Consider the following 20151-nt stretch of genomic DNA (forward strand, 5'->3'; position numbering starts at 1 on the left):
AAGCTCCACAGAATACTGTTTGAAGCTAGAAAGGTGGCAGGGTCTGCCACATATGAACAAAGTAAAACAGTATAAAATTGAATTGTCCTTGAAGTTCCGTTTGTTTATTCAGTAAGGGAAAAGAGAGGGTTTGTTTATCTTGTCTTTTATTTCTACTCTAGTTAGAATTTCTTCCCCAAAACTATGTACTGCACCTTTAAAATGTAAACATCTGATATAGAGACCCTGCAGCCAGTTTGAACACTTTTAAAGATGTTCTGTCTTTTGAAATAGAAAAAAAAAAAAAAAAAAAAAAAACCCACGTACATGTATGGTATCAGTCCACCAGGTGGCAGTGGCGGGTTACAGATGCCAACAGCACTCTGTCATATTTCCTCAACACCTGCTTATCAGGTACAACCACTGGCTTTTAAAGGAACCTAGAAGGAGTAATACACTGAGAGTATCATTACTGGTAGTTGTTAATGAAAGGTTTATTATTGGGAGTGCTGGTCGTTTGTGTTTCTGAATAGATGTTGATTTTTAAGGGCTGAATTTGCCGAGAGAAACCAATAATGCAACTTAATGATCATTTAAAATATATATATGTATGTCAGGATTTTCCAGCAAGGTGACACTTCATATCCAGCCTGCTATTTATATGGCGATACAAACAAAGTCTCCTTTAAATCCTAAATGTGTGCAAATAGGTTTAATCAGTAGCGTTTCACAGGCTGGAGAGGTAAAGCAGGACCTGATGCTGCTCTGAGGGGGCTGCCTGCTGCCTGCTGCCTCCCTGCTCTGTCTCTTTAACCAGCAGGCTCGCTGTCACTGTGGTCCCGCCCACTCTCGCAGCCCCTCCAGTGTTGCTGGCCTGAGATGGGAGCGCACACAGCAGCACCATCATCACGGCCGGAGAAAACGGGAGAACGCTGGAAAAGAACACCGGAAAAAATCCCAATGCCGCAGACGTGCCGTGGGAGAAAAATGGGATAACGGCACCATCTTTTTTTTTTATTTTTTTTATTGTGCTTTTTTCCCCCTCCCCCGTCCTCCCGGAATCCCCTTACCAGCTCGATCGCGTTCCTCCTTGAGAAACTCAGATGTGGTCGTCGCTTGTGTTTTGCGCTTTCTATCCATTCTCCTTGAGCGCCGCTGGTACAAAGGCGCCTGGTCCGGAGCACCAGCGCTACCTGGGATTAATGCCGTATGAATGGGCAAGAGTGAAACCCGGAATACTAAACACAGACAGTGAGTAAAACCTAGTTGGATTAAAAACACTTTCTTTATTTTTTTTTTCCTTCTTCTTCTTCTTCTTCTTCTTCTCTTCTTCGGAGCCAGGCCACCAGTGACAGATGCTGTCATTGTGTCGAGGCTGAGATTTTGGAGAGAAAATTCTCCTCCTGAAAAGTGGCCTTTTCTGGAACAATGCATGAGAAAGTCGAGCGACACAGCAGCTTTTTATTCCTGTTCATGCCTCACTCGCTCCCAGCTCTTCCTCTGCCTGAGCAGCCGGTTTCTCTTGTTTCAGAATGGGATGTATTGTTGCATCTGCGCAGCCCACGACAAGTGTCAGCAATTAGACTGCGCGTTTCCGAGCGGCTCACCTAAAGGCCTGTTATAAACACTGCTTTGTGACTGTACGTTGGCCATTGTTGTGAAGACCCAAAGAGAGGACTAACCGTGAGCACCATTCATCCTGTGTGCGTGTGCGAGCCACGATTTCTCATAGAGATCATATAAACAGTATGGTGGAGCCTGTGGGTTTCATCGAAGCGTGGAAGGCGCAGTTTCCAGAGTCAGAACCCCCCAAGATGGAGCTGCGCTCAGTCGGAGGCATCGAGCAGGAGCTGGAGAAGTGTAAAGCATCCATCAGGCGCCTGGAGCAGGAGGTGAACAAGGAGCGTTTCCGTATGATCTACCTGCAGACCCTCCTGGCTAAAGAGAGGAAGAGCTATGACAAGCAGCGGTGGGGCTTCAGGAAGACGCCTCTGAATGAGGGGGTGGACCCTGCAGCCACGCAGGGCGCCGAGTGCCAGTCCCAGCAGCCGCACATGCAGGAGACGGGTGGAGTTGGAGTAGTCGTAGGCGGTGGGGGGTATGGCGGTTGCACCGGGGGTGTTGGGGACAGGAGCCGGTATCAGCCTCTTGGAGATGGAGCTGGCAGGTCCAAACCCCGGCCTCCACCAGCCAGGAAGTCTGCCTCCCACGGAGACGGCCTGGAGTCAGCCTTCGAGGTGCCCCAGCAGGCTGAGTCGACGTCCTGTGACAACCTAGATGGCCTCTCACCATCCAAGCAGAGAGGCGGCATCTCCGTGTCCCCTCGCAGGCCTACCCTTCCGCCCCCAGACAAGGACCTGCCCATTGACCCCAAGGACAAGCTGGGGATGGGACTTGGTGTGGCAGCTCTGAGGTCCAACTTCGAGAGGATCAAACGGGCCAACTCTCACTCTGCAGGCGATGTAGCCAAGGGCCAGGAGAAGCAGCTGCCGCCGCCTCCTCCGCCATTCTACTCCAACATGGAATTCCATCACGAGAGGGGTCTGGTGAGGGTCAACGACCGTGAAGTCTCAGAGAAGATCAGCAGCCTGGGCAGCCAGGCTATGCAGATGGAGCGAAAGAGATCGCTTCACTCGCTCCCAGGTAACCTGGCTACAGTGGCAGGGGAGCTCCGAGCCAGGCCCGTGTACAGAGGTCGGTCTACTGAGAGCACCTGTGGCTACGATGCGGAGTATGAAGACGGGGAACCCAACCAGCGACATTCAGGACGGGCCAACGGGGGCAAACCTCCACCTCCTCCTTGGCAGCCCTCTGAGTTCCAGGCCTACTCTAGTGTCTATGTTGGCGGGGTGATGATGGGTGAAGGTGGCGGTGGAGATGGGAGAGGCGGTGGTGTAGGTGGCAGTGGAGTCACAATGGGGGGTGACGACCACCTCTTGACCTGGCCACGCCGCTCCTACTCCCCAGGGAGCTTTGAAGATGTCGGTGGCGGCGGTGGCTACACGCCGGACTGCAGCTCCAACGAGAACCTGACGTCCAGCGAGGAGGACTTCTCCTCGGGCCAGTCCAGCCACGTCTCTCCCAGTCCCACCACTGCTTTCCGCCGGCCCTTCAGAGAGAAGAGCCGCTCGCCGTCCCAAAACTCCCAGAACTCTCAGCACTCCTTCGACAGCAGCAGCCCCCCAACGCCGCAGTCCCAGAAGCGTCACCACCGGCAGCAGGGAGGCCACGTGGTCATGTCTGAAGCCACAATTGTGAGCGTTCGCAAGACCGGTCAAATCTGGCCACCTGCTGCCCATCACGACCTCATGCCCCATGGTAGAACGTCCCACGACAACAGCTTTCATGGAGACCACCTAGGTGAGTGGCGGCTGCTGTTTCCATTGTTTGTTGTGGTGAAAGTAGGCGGGCTGGATTGCAAAGGCCGTTTTTTCAGAGCTCATACTGGCTCTGACTGTGCCTGGATGTGTGTGAAGGAAGGAAAAATGAATGAAAGCCTGAGTGAATGAGTGTTATTTAGTCATGCTGGAATTATGTTGGCATCTGTTCCATTGCTTTTTTTTTTTTTTGCCTCTTTTCCACGTAATATGCCTTTCCTCTTAAAACCACAAAGCAGCCAAATATCGACATGATTGATCACGTGCGTGTGCATGCTCGGGCAAACCACGCCGGACTGATTGTCCTTTGGATGGCCTTGTGTGGGAGACGGATGAAAGATCCACCTCTGCTTATTCCTGGAATGTCAGTCGGGTGGGTGAACTATAAATGCGACCAGTCTGGGTTGAAACTGCAGGTCTAGCCTCTCTCAGACGACTCCTGCGGCTCAGAGTATGGAATTCCAATCGCAGGTGTCTGTCTGCCTGCCTGAAACATGACCGAGTAGATTCCCCGAAACCTTCTCACCGGCTTTTTAGCACAGGCCAGGACAAAAGAAACCCAAACAATTACCTTCAGTATCCCTAACCAGTAAATTGCAGCCTCGGAGCGATGGCACCTGTAATAAAACAGCAGCTAGGAGATAGATGTGCAGCCTGGAGCTAAAGACATAAGCACTGGTCAACTTGGCCGCCACGCTCAAGCCCAACGAGAGTGGAGTGTGTTGCTCGAAGTAGCACATTAGGAGGGCTTAGTCTGTTGTAATTCCTCAGTAGAGTTTCCACTGTAAGGGCCGTGCCAGCTCGGAAGAAGTGAAACCAAACACTGCTCAAGTAGTTCAAATATTTGACATAATCTTTAGACGCAGAGCGGTGTTTACCAAGGTGCGGTTTGCTGCAGTAGTGCACATTTTGCATGTGCTGTTGAAGTTAGTGCTGTTTTGGCGTTGACTATATCAAATCAAATGAAATCAAATCAACTGTATGTATGTAGCCCCAAAATCACAATCACATTGCGTCAGTGGGCTTCACAAACTGTACAGTGAACGACACCCTCTGTTCCTGGTCCCTTGAGAGAAAAAAAACATCTTTTAATGAGGGGGGGGGGGTGGAAGAAACCAGAGGAGCGATCTCTCTCCCAGGATGGACCAACATGCAATAGATGTCGACATACATATATATTATAACAGAATTTGGATTGGCGCCCTTGTATTAGATGAGGTTTTCAGAACACTGTAGAAGAGATGTAGGGAATTTGTGTGAGCACAACTCATGGTTTTTGCCTTTCACCTACTGTAAGTGTGCACGTCACATATACCCTAACCCTAAACCTCGACCCTATAAACGTTAACCCTGAACCCTAATCCTGGACCGTAACCCTGTACAATAAAGTTAGAGAAAGCTGAACAGCATGAATATTTTGCTGTTCTGATGTGTTATTCAGTGCTAAAACACATTTCTGTCATCATTCTTGGTAGCATTACCGTCTGAAACCCGATCCCGCTCCCTGCCTAAATATACTGAGCAGAAAACAGGTCCCTGCGCATCTATAATTCATTTATTCGAGTACACCCAATGACATTGCGGCCCCTGGTAGGATCAGCTAAAATGTTTCTCCAGACAGGATGTGATCACCAGACAGGTCCGGGATCGCATCCTGTCCGGAAAATACAAAAAAAGCAAAAAAAAAAAAAAAAACCCCACCTCAGACATATTTGCAGTGAAAGTTTTTAATGACCATTCCCTTCACCGCCGACAGTCGCATTCGTAGCCATAAAAGCAATTAGGATTGTGCCCGGTTAGCACCAAACCCATATAGCCAGTCCCCTGCAAATGGCTAGCTAATTCCCCAGCTGCTATGTTTAGGATTATCGCTGCACTGTCTGCTCTCTTTGTTTTAACATCTTTTCCACAACACTGAGCCCTGTGGGGAGTTAGGCGAGTCGGAAGAGCAGGGACAGAGACGGGAGAGGATATGAGGAGGGTGTGTGTGTGTGTGTGTGAGAGAGTGTGTGTGTTGCAGACAGCGATGCATTTAGTGGGATAATCTGGAATTTGAGCGTAAGAAGGAAAGTGTTGGTTGGACACCCTGCGGAGCAGTCTTGTTTTCTAGCTGTGTTTTTTTTTTTTTTTTTTAAGCCGAGGGGCAGACGCCCGCGATGTTGACGGTGGAGGTGATGATGAGGATGAATATTGCATCATTTCAGGGCCCCCTCGGTCGGTGTAACGTTTCAGCCAACCAGAACAGAGAGAGAGAGAGAGGATATAGTAAGGGACGGGAGAGTTTTTTGAGTTTGAGTGTGTTTTCGGTGGGCGGGCAGGATGATAATAATGAGGAGTGGGACGCTGTTGTGAGGGAGACTGAGGGAGGCAGAGTGCAAGGCAGAGCTGTCGTTTCTCGCTCCATCGGTCAGGGATGCGGGGGCTGCGGAGAGGCACAGATGGGAAGAACTCTCCCGTTGCGTAACAGAAACGCACAGACTCCGGCTCGCGCACAAAGACACACACGCTCGATGTGTACTCTTCTACCTCAAGGCCGCTCTGCCTTCAGCGATAGGTGCGGCGGCGTGAGTTGCTGCGTGGTAGCCCGAGGCGAGGTCGCGGAAGAAGGACGTGCCCTGCCAGTGGCTGACCTGGATCTGGAGGAGTAGCACCAACAGCCAGAGCTCTGATCAATACTCCTCTCCTCTGTTCTCTTCACCGCATGCCATCAACAGTAGTAATTGCTTCATGGTGTGTTTTGTTTATACAACGAAGGGGTGGGGGGGGTTTCAGGATGAAAAGTTTGCATGCTGAGCCAAGATGAGCGAGCTACGAGAGGAAAAAAAAGACAGACAAAATGAGTGAAATATTCAAATAAAGATGTCTGCCTTGAGTGCCATTTGGTGCGAAACGCGGAGACGCCTGGCAAGTGAAAAGTAGGCTTGTGAAAAAAAAAAATAGCTAAAAAAAACATGTTTGGAGGCACATGTTTCAGATGCCAACGTTTCCTTTTTGAACCGAACTGAACAAACGCGAGCAGCGTTACGTCAAACATTCGATCGCTCTCACAGAGTAAGACGTTTGACAAGTCTCTTTCACATCACCGTGAGTCAGCCCCTGCAAGAGTGAGGGAAATTCTCATTAGATGTAGAACATTGACGCGAAAATTGATTTCACAATGGGCGGATGCTGCAGAAAAGGTGCAAAATGGAGCAATGAAAGTGTTTCTCTCACACAGGACCAAAGGGAAGGAAATCTGATTTGTTGTAAAACTGACTTGAAATCAAAAACCTTACCCCTCTCATGTATTCCCCACTGAAAGTTTGACTGAGGTCAGTTCGTTGAAGAAAGGAAGCTTTCACTACCTTCTGTAATGAAATGGACGGTAACCAAAAATGTCTCTTTATATGCTGTTTCCATTAATTCATTTGAGGGGAAATCTGCCAGTAAGACAGGGAATACCTGTGGGTTTGTGTCGGTGAGGGCGGGGATGCCAAAGCAGGGCGACCTTTGAAAGCTTCAATGGTTGTTTTGTCCGCAACCTCCACCTCCCTCAGCTGGGTCCTGTCAGCGGCTGTATTTTTAGAGGGGAACAACCTCCCGCGCTCTGTCTTCAGCCCCTCAGGTCGGACTGCTATTTATCACCTCATTTTGTGTTTTAAAACCAAGCTAAGGGTGTTTTGGTTTGGTCTACGGGCCTCACACTGGACGGGTTTCGTGGGGGCTATTTTCCTTCAGTTTACTGAACACCGCAAATTTTTGCTCACCTGCAAACTTACAAAAACTGGATTAAACTTGACCAGCCGTGGTGAGGCTTACTGGTTTCAGTTTAGAGAGCAATATAAATGAGGCAAAATGTATTGCTAACATCATTAGCTTGCTTGTTGCTAGCTTGGTTAGAGTGAAGAGTAAAAGCGATAGACTATGGTCAACACCTCTCGCCTGACAAAATGATATACTCTGTTTTTAAGGTAAACATAAACAGTAACGATTTTATTACATTTCACAAAAATGAAAAACGACATACATCAAATTACAAAACCTTATGCTGTTTACTTTCTTGCTTAAGGACCAAAAAGGGTAAAATTAGCTAGCTAAGCCTAATCTAGTGTTTACCAGTCAGTCCATAGGATCTACCTTATTCCCATCCCCAAGATACCCCGTGTGAAGTAGAGCTGCTGCTTCTGGTAACTTGACTGGAACTTTTGTTTTCCGCAGTAACACGACCAAACTCTCGGGAGTTTGTTGTTCATGAATAAATTATACGAAGAGCTGTTTCCTAGTTAATTTGCACATGACTAAAGTCTTAAAAAAAGCATGAAAAATAGCCATTTTTATTGCCAGAATCACACAAAAACAAGAGACACAAAAAACATTAATTAGTTTTTTTTTTTAACCCTTGTTTAACAAATGACAATACATTTACCTCGTACCTTGAATGTAAAGCCTAAAACCACAGCGGAAAAAAAGGGTTGGGTGTCCCGAGGGGACCCTTGCGGATTAAATCTGATGATGTCATCATTGCCGCTCTGTGTGATGCTTATCGTCATGATGTCGAACGCACACTTGCACTTCCCAGGAAGTCAGAGTCGGGCGTGTTGCCCGTGTGTGTGTGTGTGTGTGTGTGTGTGTATGTTTGTCCCGAGCATAAATCCTGTCACAAGTGGGCGATCAGTGGAGATGGTGGCGATGCCAGAGACAATCCGGGGCTGTGTATGTCTTCCTGTTTCTTTGTGTGTGTGCAGCCGTTGCTCGCACCATGTGATTTAGCGTGTGTCACCGTGTGTGTGTGTGTGTGTGTGCGTGCGCGCTTGTTACAAATAAGATGGGGAGCGGAAGATGAAGAGGAGTGATGGGTAAAGGCGGCGCGCGAGACACTGTGAGAGATTTAGCTTTGCGGTACCTCCGGCCAATCTCACATGCTTTACAGTAATCCTGCGTGGCACAATGACCCCCTTTTCACACCGAGGGGTTGGGGAGGAAGGAGGGGGGTGGGCGGACCGTAGTTCTGAAAAAAAAAAAGACCTGTTCAGTGTGCGCTTGGCAAAGAACGCCCTGGTTACCTCAGCCGACACTCCGGGAGCTGCAGGCTCACAGTCCGAGGCTCCAAGTGGTGGAAAGAAGAGAAGAGGATAAGGAGAAGAGGTGGAGGTGGAGGTGGAGTTTGAGGGGGAGCAGATCGGCCTTTTCTTGCCAGCTGGGTGCTCAGCTCAGCCTTTCACTGGGGTGGTGCAACCTGTTCAGACCAATTACGCGGGCGGAAAAACAGCCTCTTTTGTTCCCCTTTGCCGGGATCAGAAAACTTCCTTTTTGAGAAAAAAAAGGGGAAAAAAAGTTTGCTATTAAAGAGTTTGAGTTCGATGTGAGATCATATCAATGCTGTCACCACATTTATAAAATCGCCGCGCCACACGGTCACGCTCCAAAATGTTCTGGCAAACATGCAAAAAAAATGTTTATAAAAAAACCCTCACAGCCTAATGAATCAAACGTAGACACTGACGAACGCAGTCAGACAAAATGCTCTTAAGTTTGTATTGTATTGTAAGAGCGTGGCAGTCATTTTTCAGTTTTTCATTTTTGGTGGCGTTGCACCTCGTGTTTTCTGTAGAAATCCAGCCTGTCTCAGGGGGCTGGCGTGGCATTACTCGGTTGGCAGTGGGCAGGAGGGTGGAGCAGCTCCAGCAAGCTACCCAGCGAGAGTCAAACCGCCTGGCTTGGTTTGTGGGCTGTTACACTGAAACATGGACCTTTTTATATACACATGTGTGTGTGTGGAAAAAAGAGTTTTAAAGATATGTCCCTCGCTCGGGGCCCCTGGGGCGGGGGGGACTTTTCCGGACGTTCGAGCTAACCTTTGGGTGAGTGGTAGCAGACTGTGTGATCATAACTGGACCCTGCAGACAGACACGTAGATACAGACACACACAAACACAAACTCGCAGCCCTCCAGAGTGCAGTTACTCGTCCCTGCTTCTGTTTATTTCTTCTCCTTTTTGTCTGCGCGCTTGTGTACTTCTTTTGCCAAACATCCAGCCACAATCTTTCCCTTCTTCCTCCTCTGGTGACTGACAGCTCTTGGGGAAAAAAAAAAAAAAAAAGAACTTGGAAAATCCCTTTCATGAATCCCGGTGACTTGTTTCTCCCCATGTGTAACTGCCTGCCCTTTTTTGAACAGTGGCCATCTTGGCTCTAGGTCACTATGGCCTGTCTTGTCGCAGTCACTGAGCGTGTCGTCTGGATAGGGGAAACTGTGCTAGCTAGCGTCCACCACTAACCGCTCACCACAGGCCTTTGGCCTTGTAGTGCAAGTGCTTGCCTGTGTGTTTTCTGGCTTTTCTGCGTATCCCGGGCTCAGCTGCACAGGCCGTTAATCACTGAGGGACCGGGGTGAGGTTGTTGGGGGGGTGGGATGGAAAGAAAGACCTGGTTTATGGACCTAATGGTTAAGACCACAAGGCAACATGGCGTCTATGAAGATTAACATCAGAATGACCCAAAAGAGCCTTTTAGATAGAATTTGTCCAGATCTAGTGGTGCTCTAGTCTGGACGTTAAAGGGGCATTACACCAATTTCACAGGTCATATTTTCTAGCCACTGACTATGAATACAGATAGTAAATCCCTGCTAAAAAACACCATAGACCAGCACCAGAACCAGCACCCCAAAACACAACATATGCTGGTCTTGCAAGACCAGCATATGTTGCGTTTTTTCCCAGCAGGGATGTCTTCTGTGGCCCTGGAGTTCTGTCAATTCTCCAGTAGTTAGACAGACATGGATATTAACCTGTCAGCCGTTGCATAGTAGGATCCGGTGTTTTATGTTTTCGACCCAGTTGCGTAACATAGATTAGTCGATCGTAACAAAGTGAGTCGCCAGCTATTTGATAATCGGTTGTTTCTGTAACAACGAGCACTAACTGTGAAACCTTTCCTTGTTCCAGCTTCTTACATGTCAGGGTTGTTCTGCTTTTATTGGTTGATCATGACAGTAAATGAAGAGTCTTTGGGTTTTGGACTGTCGGTTGGCTAAAATGAGCAACCTTAAGAAGTTGCATTGTTCTCTGGGAAATTGCACAGACAGTTTTTCTCAGTTCTTCGACATTTCATCAACTAAAAGAATTATCGATGAACAATCAAATTAATGGGCAGTTTTATCGATGATGAAAATAACTGGGAGTTTCGGTCCTAACATACAGTATGAGTGATTAAAGATCACGACACCTTGGCCTCTCTGTTCTTAAGCTTTCTCTTACAAGCCCCCCAACTTTTGTCAAAGCAAAGAAAATTACCGCTGCTCGACTGAGCACACTGAAGCCACAGACGGTAGAACATGCATCAGCATTCATGAAACACGAACTTGATACATGGTCTCGCGGCGCACATCCCACACATGCACATCTGAAAGCCCAGTGATACTCCCTGCTGGATTAAAGGGCCGCAGAAAACCTGTCTAGTCATGCAAACATGTAAGCCTTAATCTGCCCTCCTCAGTCCTGGAATTAGAAACTGGCTGACAATCAGATTACCATTTTCCTCTCGTACGGCATGCTCATTAACAGCGCTAATGCATGATGTCCTATATATTACAGCGTGGATTATCAACACTCACAAATGTCGCTGGCCGGTGTGAAGGGCAGGGTGGAGAGAAATCACAGTCGCTGGGCACAAAAATGGACACAAATGGAAGTGATGTGATACAGCATACATTCTGAATGATCGTGTTTTCTCATTGACTTGTGATAGTGTGTGTCGGTGGTTCGCATTGACTCCTGCACCGCACTGTGCAGATATCGCAGGCTTTCAGAAAACGACCTAATAGAGCTTTCCTTTTACTTAATGAAGCATTCTCTCGCTCATTTCCCACCGCATTTCTTCTTTCATTTGCTTTATCTTTTTCTCTCCATCTCATCCCTCCTTTTCCCATTTCCTTTTCTTCTCTCTCTTCTTTGCTTTCTCCGTCTCTCTTCCACTTCTCTCCGTCCATGCTCCGTGCAAACAGCTGCTTCTGGTTTCCTTTCTGCTCGGGGCCGAGTGGAGGTGCATCACCTTTCCGCCTTTGTTTCCGCCGGTTTTCCACTGAGCGAAAAGGGGAAAAGCAGGGAGAGATCAAAGTCGCGAACCCCCCCGCAGGGCTAAGCGGGCTCTCTCTGTAATTGTCCAATAGGGGTTTAACTGACGAATGCCCATAAAACAACACAATCAATGCCAAATGTCAGCAGCCGGCCTGCTTGTTACAGAGCAGCATGGACTGCCGAAGCTGTTCTCCCCCGCACCCACACGGCTTATTCTCTTGCAGTCTTTCCCGTCTTCTCACTTCTTTTCCTGCAGCTATTTCGTGTCTGTGTTTCTTTCTTCTGTCTGCCTGGCTGTCCACCATGCGTTCCTTGAAATGTTGTTCAGTTGAGTGTCTTTTTCCTCATCGCTGTTAGCTTGTTTAGCAGATTTCGTAGATGCATAACTATCTGCGAAATGACTCATTTGTACCACCTTTTGAATGCATCCTGACTTCTAGTGGTGAGGCAGGTGGGTAGGCTGAGTTCATGTTCCAGCCCCAGCCGGTGATTGAAAATCCTTGATGGTCAACACATTCCCTCATTAAATAGCTGGGAGCTTGTAATATCCAGTGTGGGGACTCCCTCTCTTTTTTCCTTTGGTGGAAGAGAAGCGCAAGAGAGTCATCAGTGTGCTCCTGCGGGGACCGGAAAAAAAAAAAAAACAGGTCGTTTCCACTGCGAAGCACAAAAGGCTGCAGAGGAGGGGAGGAAGCGCTTCAGACCTCATTAGTTTTTTTGTAGCTGCACATGATGGGGAGCTACAGGATGAGACACCTTGTCCTGTTCCCCTCCGCCAGACTGGACACTTGCGCGCACATACTCCCATAGACTCTCCGTCTTAGTCAGCTAAGTCAAGCTTGGATGCAGACATACTTTATGGATCCCTGCAGACACAATGCTGGGACCACAGTTTTGGTTCAGTGGTGTTTTATCTGATCCAGTTTGAAATCCTTTCTAATCCCTTTTCTCACTTCGCTTTGCTTCCAACATTTGTCAGGGAACGATAGCCGAACTCAGCTGTTTGATTGAGACTAGTCGCTAGTCAGCCAGGTAGGCTGATGGAGAGGTCACCTCTACCGCATCCTGATTGTGATTGGTTTAAAGAAAGAGAAGCAGGCCGCAAATGTTTTATCCTGTAGACTGGAATGACAGTGGGTTCAGCAAGACATTTCTCCAGCACTAGCACAAAGCTGAAATGAAGAGCGAAGCTAAGTCTGGCTGTCCAAGACTTATGCTGCTGCTGAATAGGTGGAGGAACGGTGGACATCAGGAGCAGACATGCTGCAACTTGTAATTGTGCAAAAGTTTTGGTTGGAAATATTCCAGATCAGCTAGCCCTGGCCCGCCTCGCTCCAAAGCTCCTGTGCTAGCAGCCCAAACACCGATACTTTCCCCAGTGTTTTGCGCTAACCGTCCGGACTGCTAGCTGCAAGGCTAACTTAGCTAACAAAACAAAACATACAGCTACGGTTGGCTGCGGTTAGTGGCTACTTTAATACGCTGCCCCCTTTTTGTTTTTAGTATTATGATTCAGCAGATAACACATACAATCAGACAAAACGTGAGCAAATAATGAAAACATCGTCATAATTTCAATGCAAATTTGCATCCTCATTCGAACTCACAACATGTAGCTACAACCTGTAACACACCTAAATAGCAGGTGTAGCTTTCTAACCTAAGCTCACCTTTTTTCTTTTTTTTCCAAAGTAAACGAGCTCCCATTCCAAAGCTATCAATCTGAGAAGTTTGAATTATCGATGTGATATGGATGAAACTTTAATTTGGAGATTCGGCACACAGAAATTGTCAGCGTGGTTGTTTCAGTAGAGAGGACTCAACACTCAATCAGAGAATTCAGGGTAATTAGCTCCAGTTGCTGAAACATTCTAACCGGTGAAAGAGGGTGACCATCGCAGACTACAAGTGGAACAACAAGAAGAACTCATTACAACCAGCCAGTCCTTCATCTAACTTTACTATTTCACTGTTGCCCCTCTGCCTCCTTTGAGCATCTGTCATCTCTTTATTTCCCTCCCTGTCAGTGTGTGTGTGTGTGTGTGTGTGTGTGTGCGTGCGTGTGTGTGTGTGTGTGTGTGTGTGTGTGCGTGCGTGTGTGTGTGTGTGTGTGTGTGTGTGTGTCTCCCTCTCTCTCTCTTGCCCGGAGGCCTTTGTTATTGGCCATGTGTTTGCACTGGGCAGCTGGATGGGTTTGCTCAATAAATGGCACTTGTTTGGGCTGCCCAGGCTATTAGAGGTGGGATGTGTGTGTGTGTGTGTATGTGTGTGTGTGTGTGTGTGTGTGTGTGTGTGTTGTAGTTTTCCAAGGATAATCATTAGAGCAAGAGAGGTAGAGAAGTTTCAAGAGAGAGACTGCAGAATGATGAAGTAGTTGTGCTAAAAAAAAAATTGATAAATTGGCTGGCTGTCGATTAACGCTACAGATGGCTTCTTCTGTCTGGTGAGGGCTGTGGATCGGAGCCAGTGGAAACGGCTGGAGTTGATGGAAGGGACACAATATAAGCATGGTTTAAAGCTAGTTTTTCAGGTGAACTATTTTCTTTCCCCTCAGCACTGCAGGTGTGACAGGTGTACATAAAATGCTTTGTCCTGCAGCTAGCAGCACAGACGTGTTGAAAAACGTCACTTTTGAAAGACCAGAAACAGGAAGGAGTGAAAGAAGTCAAGTATACAATATGCGATTAGTCTTGAAAATGCTGTAGTTTATAATGGTTGGCATGTCAGTAGCATAATAAAAGCTAGACTGGCACAAATTGGAGTGACTACCTCCACCAAGGCCCAACAGTTTGCTTTACCAACACCAAATTGTACTTTTTTCATCAAGATCCATGCATGACTCCAGAAGAAAATAATGAAAAATGTTGAAAAATGCTCAAAGAAAGTGTGACAGAATTCTTGGAACTGTCCCTTTTTAACCTGATCGACACCAAAGAGTAATAATTACATAGAAATCATCTCGTTGATGTACTTGTTTGCTTACGTAGGTCATACAGAGGCACCAGTATTGAACTGAGTCTGTTTCATTACTGGTTTAAAGTTCCTTGTTGTACGTTTACGGAACACCGGCCACATCACAGACCAGCTTATTGTCCACTTTCCACTTGAACGTTGTAAATGTGACTCCATATGCTGCCCATGGATTCAGGACGGATCGTGTGGATGCTGTCTGGAGGATGGGCGCACAGATGGAGGGAGGAGACGTGAGCTGGAGGGACTTACTGTGCTGCGGTCTGATCAATTCTGAGAGGAAGAGCAGAATCTGTCCTGTCTGAACCGACATTTACTTAAATGTAAAAAAGAAGAAGAAGACAAAAACCATTTCACCAGATGTGAGGAGACGTTTGATTTCCATTAGATTTCCTCCTGCTCTGGCTCCCCTTTTATTTGTCTGTTGTTTGTTGAGCCGTTTGTTGCAGAGGGACTGGATAACTGTTGGCTCCGGGGGGAGGATCAGATTTCATGTTGCGATGTGCCTCCCTCCTCCCCTTCCTCCATCTCCTCCTCCGAATGCCCTTCAGTAACATCCCTCCTTCTGTGATATCTCTTTTTATGTCACTTAATAGCCCTCTCTCTATCCCCCTGACCATGTCTCTCTCTCTCTCTCTCTCTCTGCCAGCCTCTTTCTTTCTCTGCTCAGCCCGGAGCACAACACACTCAATATAAAGGCTGATTTTTAAGCCCAATTTGGCCATGACAACTGATTTTCGAGTTCGCTGAAAGACTGCAAAAGCATAGCGCACATCACCGCGGACCAGTCGGCATGTACGCTGTCTATGGGGTTATAAATTTTTGCTTCCCAGGTCAGAAGCAACCACTGTTATATTACACCCATCTGAATGTGATCCTGAGCGGGTTGGCAGAAATGCGGATCGCTTATTTTTCCGAGAATCTGTCGTTAAACGTGCGAGTCTTTTCACAACCAGTCTGAATTTTTGAAAGGCCCTTTTCTTGGGCGGCTGTATTGTCCCGCTCTGTCTTTCTGTTTCAGTCCATTGTTAGACCTCTTTTCTCCTGACAGGCGGCAGAATCCGAGCCAGCGGCTCTCCTCCTACGCGCCTTACAGCAAAATGGAGGCGAGAAATGCAACTCTGGCTTCCCCGGCTCTACCTGTGCCCCCCAGCGAAATTATCTGAAGCACATATTGTCAGGTTAAAGATAATTGACGTTACTTCCGCAAGCACTCTGGACTGTTTCTCTCGGGTTAGGCCAGCAATCTGCAAGTCTTCAGCAGCGACATTGTGCAAATAACCCCGACAGCAAGATAACAGGTCCGTGCTGAAGGCGTGTGATGTTTGCTCTCGGGCCAAATGGGCAATTTGACTTGAACGCAAGCACATGCTCATGTTATTAACACGTCACAAATCCGATCAGGAGCTTCCGAGATAAAAAAAAAAAAAAAAAAAAAACCTTTGACACATCAGCCGACTGGGAGCTGGGCTCACTTGACATTTACTGAATATATTCCTCAGTGTTCGTAGAAAGCGCTGCGCTGAGTGACAGAGCTGTTTGTGACTGTAGGAGGAAGAGAGAAACGAAGCGATTCCGCATGTGCCGCTTTGTTGTGGGATTGGGAGCTTCCTCCGTCGCGTCCACATGGTGTCCACATGATCGAAAAACGGTCGTGTTTCGCTAAGCTCTCTCATTCTTTGTCAGCTCTTTTCCCCCCTCTCTCTCTCTCTCTCTCCCTCTCTCCTTCTGTTTTTTCCTCATCTCCCTCCGAGTGCTCCAGTTTTACATATCTTCCTGTGTCATTGTCGCTGGAGCTCTCTGCCGTTTGGCCCACTTTGTAGACCTATAAATGGCAGCGCGCCGCTCAGGGCGAAGTTGTTGTGATTGGCTCGGAGTGACAACTTAGGAAGTATTTTCCCTGTCACATCTGTAAGGAGAACCTAGAGTAGCTTGCCTTGTTGGATTTGGTCTCCGTGAGTGTCTGTGTCTGGGCCTGTGTGTCTTCTGTCAAACAGTATCAGGGCTAGGGAAAGTTCTAGACGTTAATCTTCAAACTGTGGCAGTCAGCCTCCTTACGTATACACACACGTAACGGCGATATTTTCCCAAAGTTAACATTTTTAATGACCTTATCGTGGTTTGCTTTTTGCCTGTGTCTTGTCACCTTCCTGATCACCTGCTGTGTGTTCTCTTTCCCTCCTCCGCTGCTCTGTTCCCAGTGTCTCTCCATCTGCACCTCACCACCTCATTAGTTTAGTTTCTAGTCTAGATCCCTCTCTCTTGGTCGGTGCGTCTGTTTTCGCTCTCGCGTCAGTCCTGTGTCTCCCGTGCCTGTTCCCTGGTCCTTGTGTTTTGCCTGTTTTCCTGATTTGTTCTCCATGTTTTTTCTGGTTTCTCCACTGTTTTGTTTTTTTTTCCTTTATTTCTTTTTTATTTTCCTCAGCCTGCCTTTGGTTGCCAGATTTTGTCCCCAGCCATTTCATTGTTCACATTTTTGGGATTTCTGGACTTGAGCTCATTGAAGCTGGCCTTTTTTTTTTCAACCTATCTGCCTCTGTGTGTCTTGGGTGTAGGTCCTTTAGTGTAAATAGTGGCACCTCTGTGTACATCACTTCTACCGCCCCCCCTAACATCAATACACACAAAATGCATTGGCTCAAACTCGCCATCTCATACACATGTAGAGCTGAGTACATACCCACTAATTGCTGCAGTTGGATTAATGGGCACGTTTGCCCATGTGCACCCACGCACCGCGCCTCCCCTTCTCTGTCATCCATTATTAATGCTAATACTTGTTGCAAAATGAGAAACCGATTGTTGTCACGCGTGGTGTCGTGTTCCCTAGTCCCCACCCAGTAGTACCTGGCAGTCAGTCTACTATGTCCACACACGCAGGTGTCGTTCACTCCACCCACACACTTCTGACTGGCGTACCAATATCTAATGTAAATGTCGGAAGTGATCTGAGAAATGCTGACGCCGCCAGGGCTACTCGGCAGGCGAGCACGGGTCTAATGTAATGGCAGTCACATCTTAAAGGCTCCAACTAATGATTATTATGATGGATTTATTATTGATTTCTTCGAGGCGCAGTGTTCACTTTGCTGTCCAAGAGCAAACTCCAGCCCCTTTAAGTTTGATAACCTATAACAAAGGAAGCAGCGTCACATTTTAGAACCGGAGAATATTTAACATTTGTTGCTTTCTCCAGGCATTTGCATGTAGATTTGCTGTCGTCTCTGCAACAAATGATGTTGTGTGTCAAATCTCTGCATATCACAGAATTGTCCCAAAGCAGGCTACATTATCGTGTTACATGGGCTTTGATCTGCTGACTGTACATCTTTAGAGATTAATACATTTGTGATGTTCATCTTATTCCAGTGGTTGGGGGGGGGGGGTGTACCCTGTCTCCCGCCCAACGCCGGCTGGAACTGGCTCCAGCCACCCACTCCCCTGCAATGAAAGGTAATGGATAGATGGCTGGATCTTATTTCCAAGGATTATAGCAATTTATTCAAATGGATTCAACATGTGTTGCCAACGACGTCTTCCTGACATTATACAGTTCCCCCACTGGTGTAGTTCATGTTGTGGCTGTCGAGTATTAGCTTGCTGTGACGCTCCGACACCTGACACTTGAGGTTTTAGAGTTTGAGACTTAAATTCCAGACAAACTAAGCACCTAAACAACTTGAAGAGGCAAAGAAAGTTTTTTTTATTTTTTTTTTTAAGTTGCCTGATGAGACACAATTTTTGAAAACTTTTGATTCATTATGTGGTGCAGAAACCCGTGATAGGGCGGCGGAGTGGCTGCGACAGAGACACCATTCACCCTGTTACAACATACTATGCCATCAAAGGACTGTGAAGCTGTTATTTTAAGGTAAAAAAAGTTACGCAATGCGGCTTTAACGATGTCAACAGTGTCTGTGTTGGATGTTAAAATGACACACTCTTTACCTTCCCTATGCATCACGTTGTTGTGTAGGTTATGTAATGTCGCAATGTGATGTTTACCATGTAATCATGGCGATCCTGTTCCTCCAGCGCTCTATTGAAATTTACGACTGAAGAGGCCGGCAAACACGGCAGAAGGCAAACTTCAAAGAAAAAGTCCTGCTGCAGCCCCGAATCACGTAATTACTAATACCTGCAACCAAGGAATGAACCGTTGGGCAACATGATGACTGTCCCACCGCTCCGTGACTTCTTTGTGTTTCCGCCATTGGTCATCCTTTGTCGGACTGTTTGCTCTGACTTTGACTTCATGGTGTAAATACTATCATAGCTTACAACTCAGTCACTTATAAGCAGTGTGTAGTAGCAGCAGCAGCAGACGCTGAGCAGTATACATAGCAGTGTAAACAACACTACAGCAGGCTTGGCTATATGCTTAGTCATGTGGCTCCATCTGCCAGAACAAATTCACGTATTATGTGAAACAGAGGGAAAAATCTCATCAGCTTCAGGCTGCACAGCGTTGGTTTTGTGCATTTTTCTACTCCACAAACTGTAGAAATGAATCTCTTCTCTTTTCTTTCATGTCGATTTGACTGATGGGGAAGTGTCTGTTTGTAACAGAAACAAAACACTTGTGGGTTTTTTTTCTAGATCGGAAGATATTTTCTGAGTCAGACTATTATTGGGCTCCCACAGCGAGAGACTAATTTCAGAAAACTCCAGAAACACCGCAGTCACTCTTTGAGCGTCCTCGGAGGGATAAAGAGCAGCGCCGCAGTGCTGGGACAAATGATTGACATGGTGTTGTCCCCTGCCCCCCGCAGTGGATTGGACGGTGGCCAGAGGACAAGGTATCTCAAGGAATCCCCGTGTCACCAGAGACGGCGCAAAAAAAAAAAACCTCAAACCCAGCACTGTTTACTCCAGACGCACACGTCTTCTGTCCTTTAGCCTTGTCATGGGACTTGCAACGGACACTTAATGCAAACAATGCACAAGCCCCTCTGAGGCAAAGCTGTCCTTGTGTCTTTGAAAGCTTCTCCTCACATGTGCATGGTGTGATTGGCCACGGAGGAGATGCCACTCCCTGCTGTTGATGTCTGTCTGTTAATGTAGCAGCTGTATTTAGTGGGTGTGTGTGTGTCTGTGTGTGCGCGCGCGTGTGTGTGTCACGCTAGTTTGCCTTGAGAGCAGCCTTGTATTGAAAACAGAGAGCAGTGATCTGGAGAAGGACCTGTGCTGCCTGCAGTCTACTCTCCGGGGCTGGAATAAAATTGGAATAATTTTATTACTGCAGTGCCATGCCAAGAGATATTCATAACCGTATTGATTGCTTAAGTGAATCTACGGTGAGGGCGCCCATCACAAGACCTCTGTAAATCCTTCAGCAGGAGATGACTGAGGCCTTGTCCGTGTGTGATGACCGTGCTGTGAGGCAGCCGTGTAGCTGTGGCGGTGACTGACGCTTCCCCTTTCACTCACAGAAGCTTTCACCTTGCAGAAGTCCTTTAAGCCACGATTTTCTGCAGTGTCATCGGCAACATTATTATGCACCCTTTTCATCATTTTTGGGGGGCTACTATAAGAATCAGAATTGGTTTTCTCATACTATCCATTGTTTTATCTCTGTACTCCCCCCATGAGATGCTCTGTTGTAGCTACTGCCTCTTTAAGCCCCCCCTCCAAATCCCAGTCTCCCCTGATTGGTCAGCTCACACATGCCTGAGCTGGCCATGTCTCTGGTCGGTTCTGCTGTGTTTTCAGCTTCCACTTGCATTTTAATTTCTACAGCCAGTTTAGTCAGAAATTATGCTAATGAT

The 20151-nt window shown here is 47.3% G+C and overlaps 1 protein-coding gene across 2 annotated transcripts in view; it reads left to right on the forward strand.

Annotated features, from left to right (window-relative positions):
• The first annotated feature begins 712 nt into the window (after positions 1-712).
• The window catches only part of bcr (BCR activator of RhoGEF and GTPase), an 88927-nt gene continuing 69488 nt past the window's right edge, over positions 713-20151 (forward strand). The window contains exon 1 of one of the 2 annotated variants that reach the window (XM_037116495.1): positions 713-3339. In XM_037116495.1, the coding sequence (XP_036972390.1) occupies positions 1728-3339 (1612 nt within the window). In that variant the 5' untranslated portion in view covers positions 713-1727. The remainder of the gene's footprint in view (positions 3340-20151) is intronic. The other variant, XM_037116496.1, reaches the window with a different exon arrangement.

This window comes from Acanthopagrus latus, chromosome 12 (genome assembly GCF_904848185.1).
Source record: "Acanthopagrus latus isolate v.2019 chromosome 12, fAcaLat1.1, whole genome shotgun sequence".
NCBI lineage: Eukaryota > Metazoa > Chordata > Actinopteri > Spariformes > Sparidae > Acanthopagrus > Acanthopagrus latus.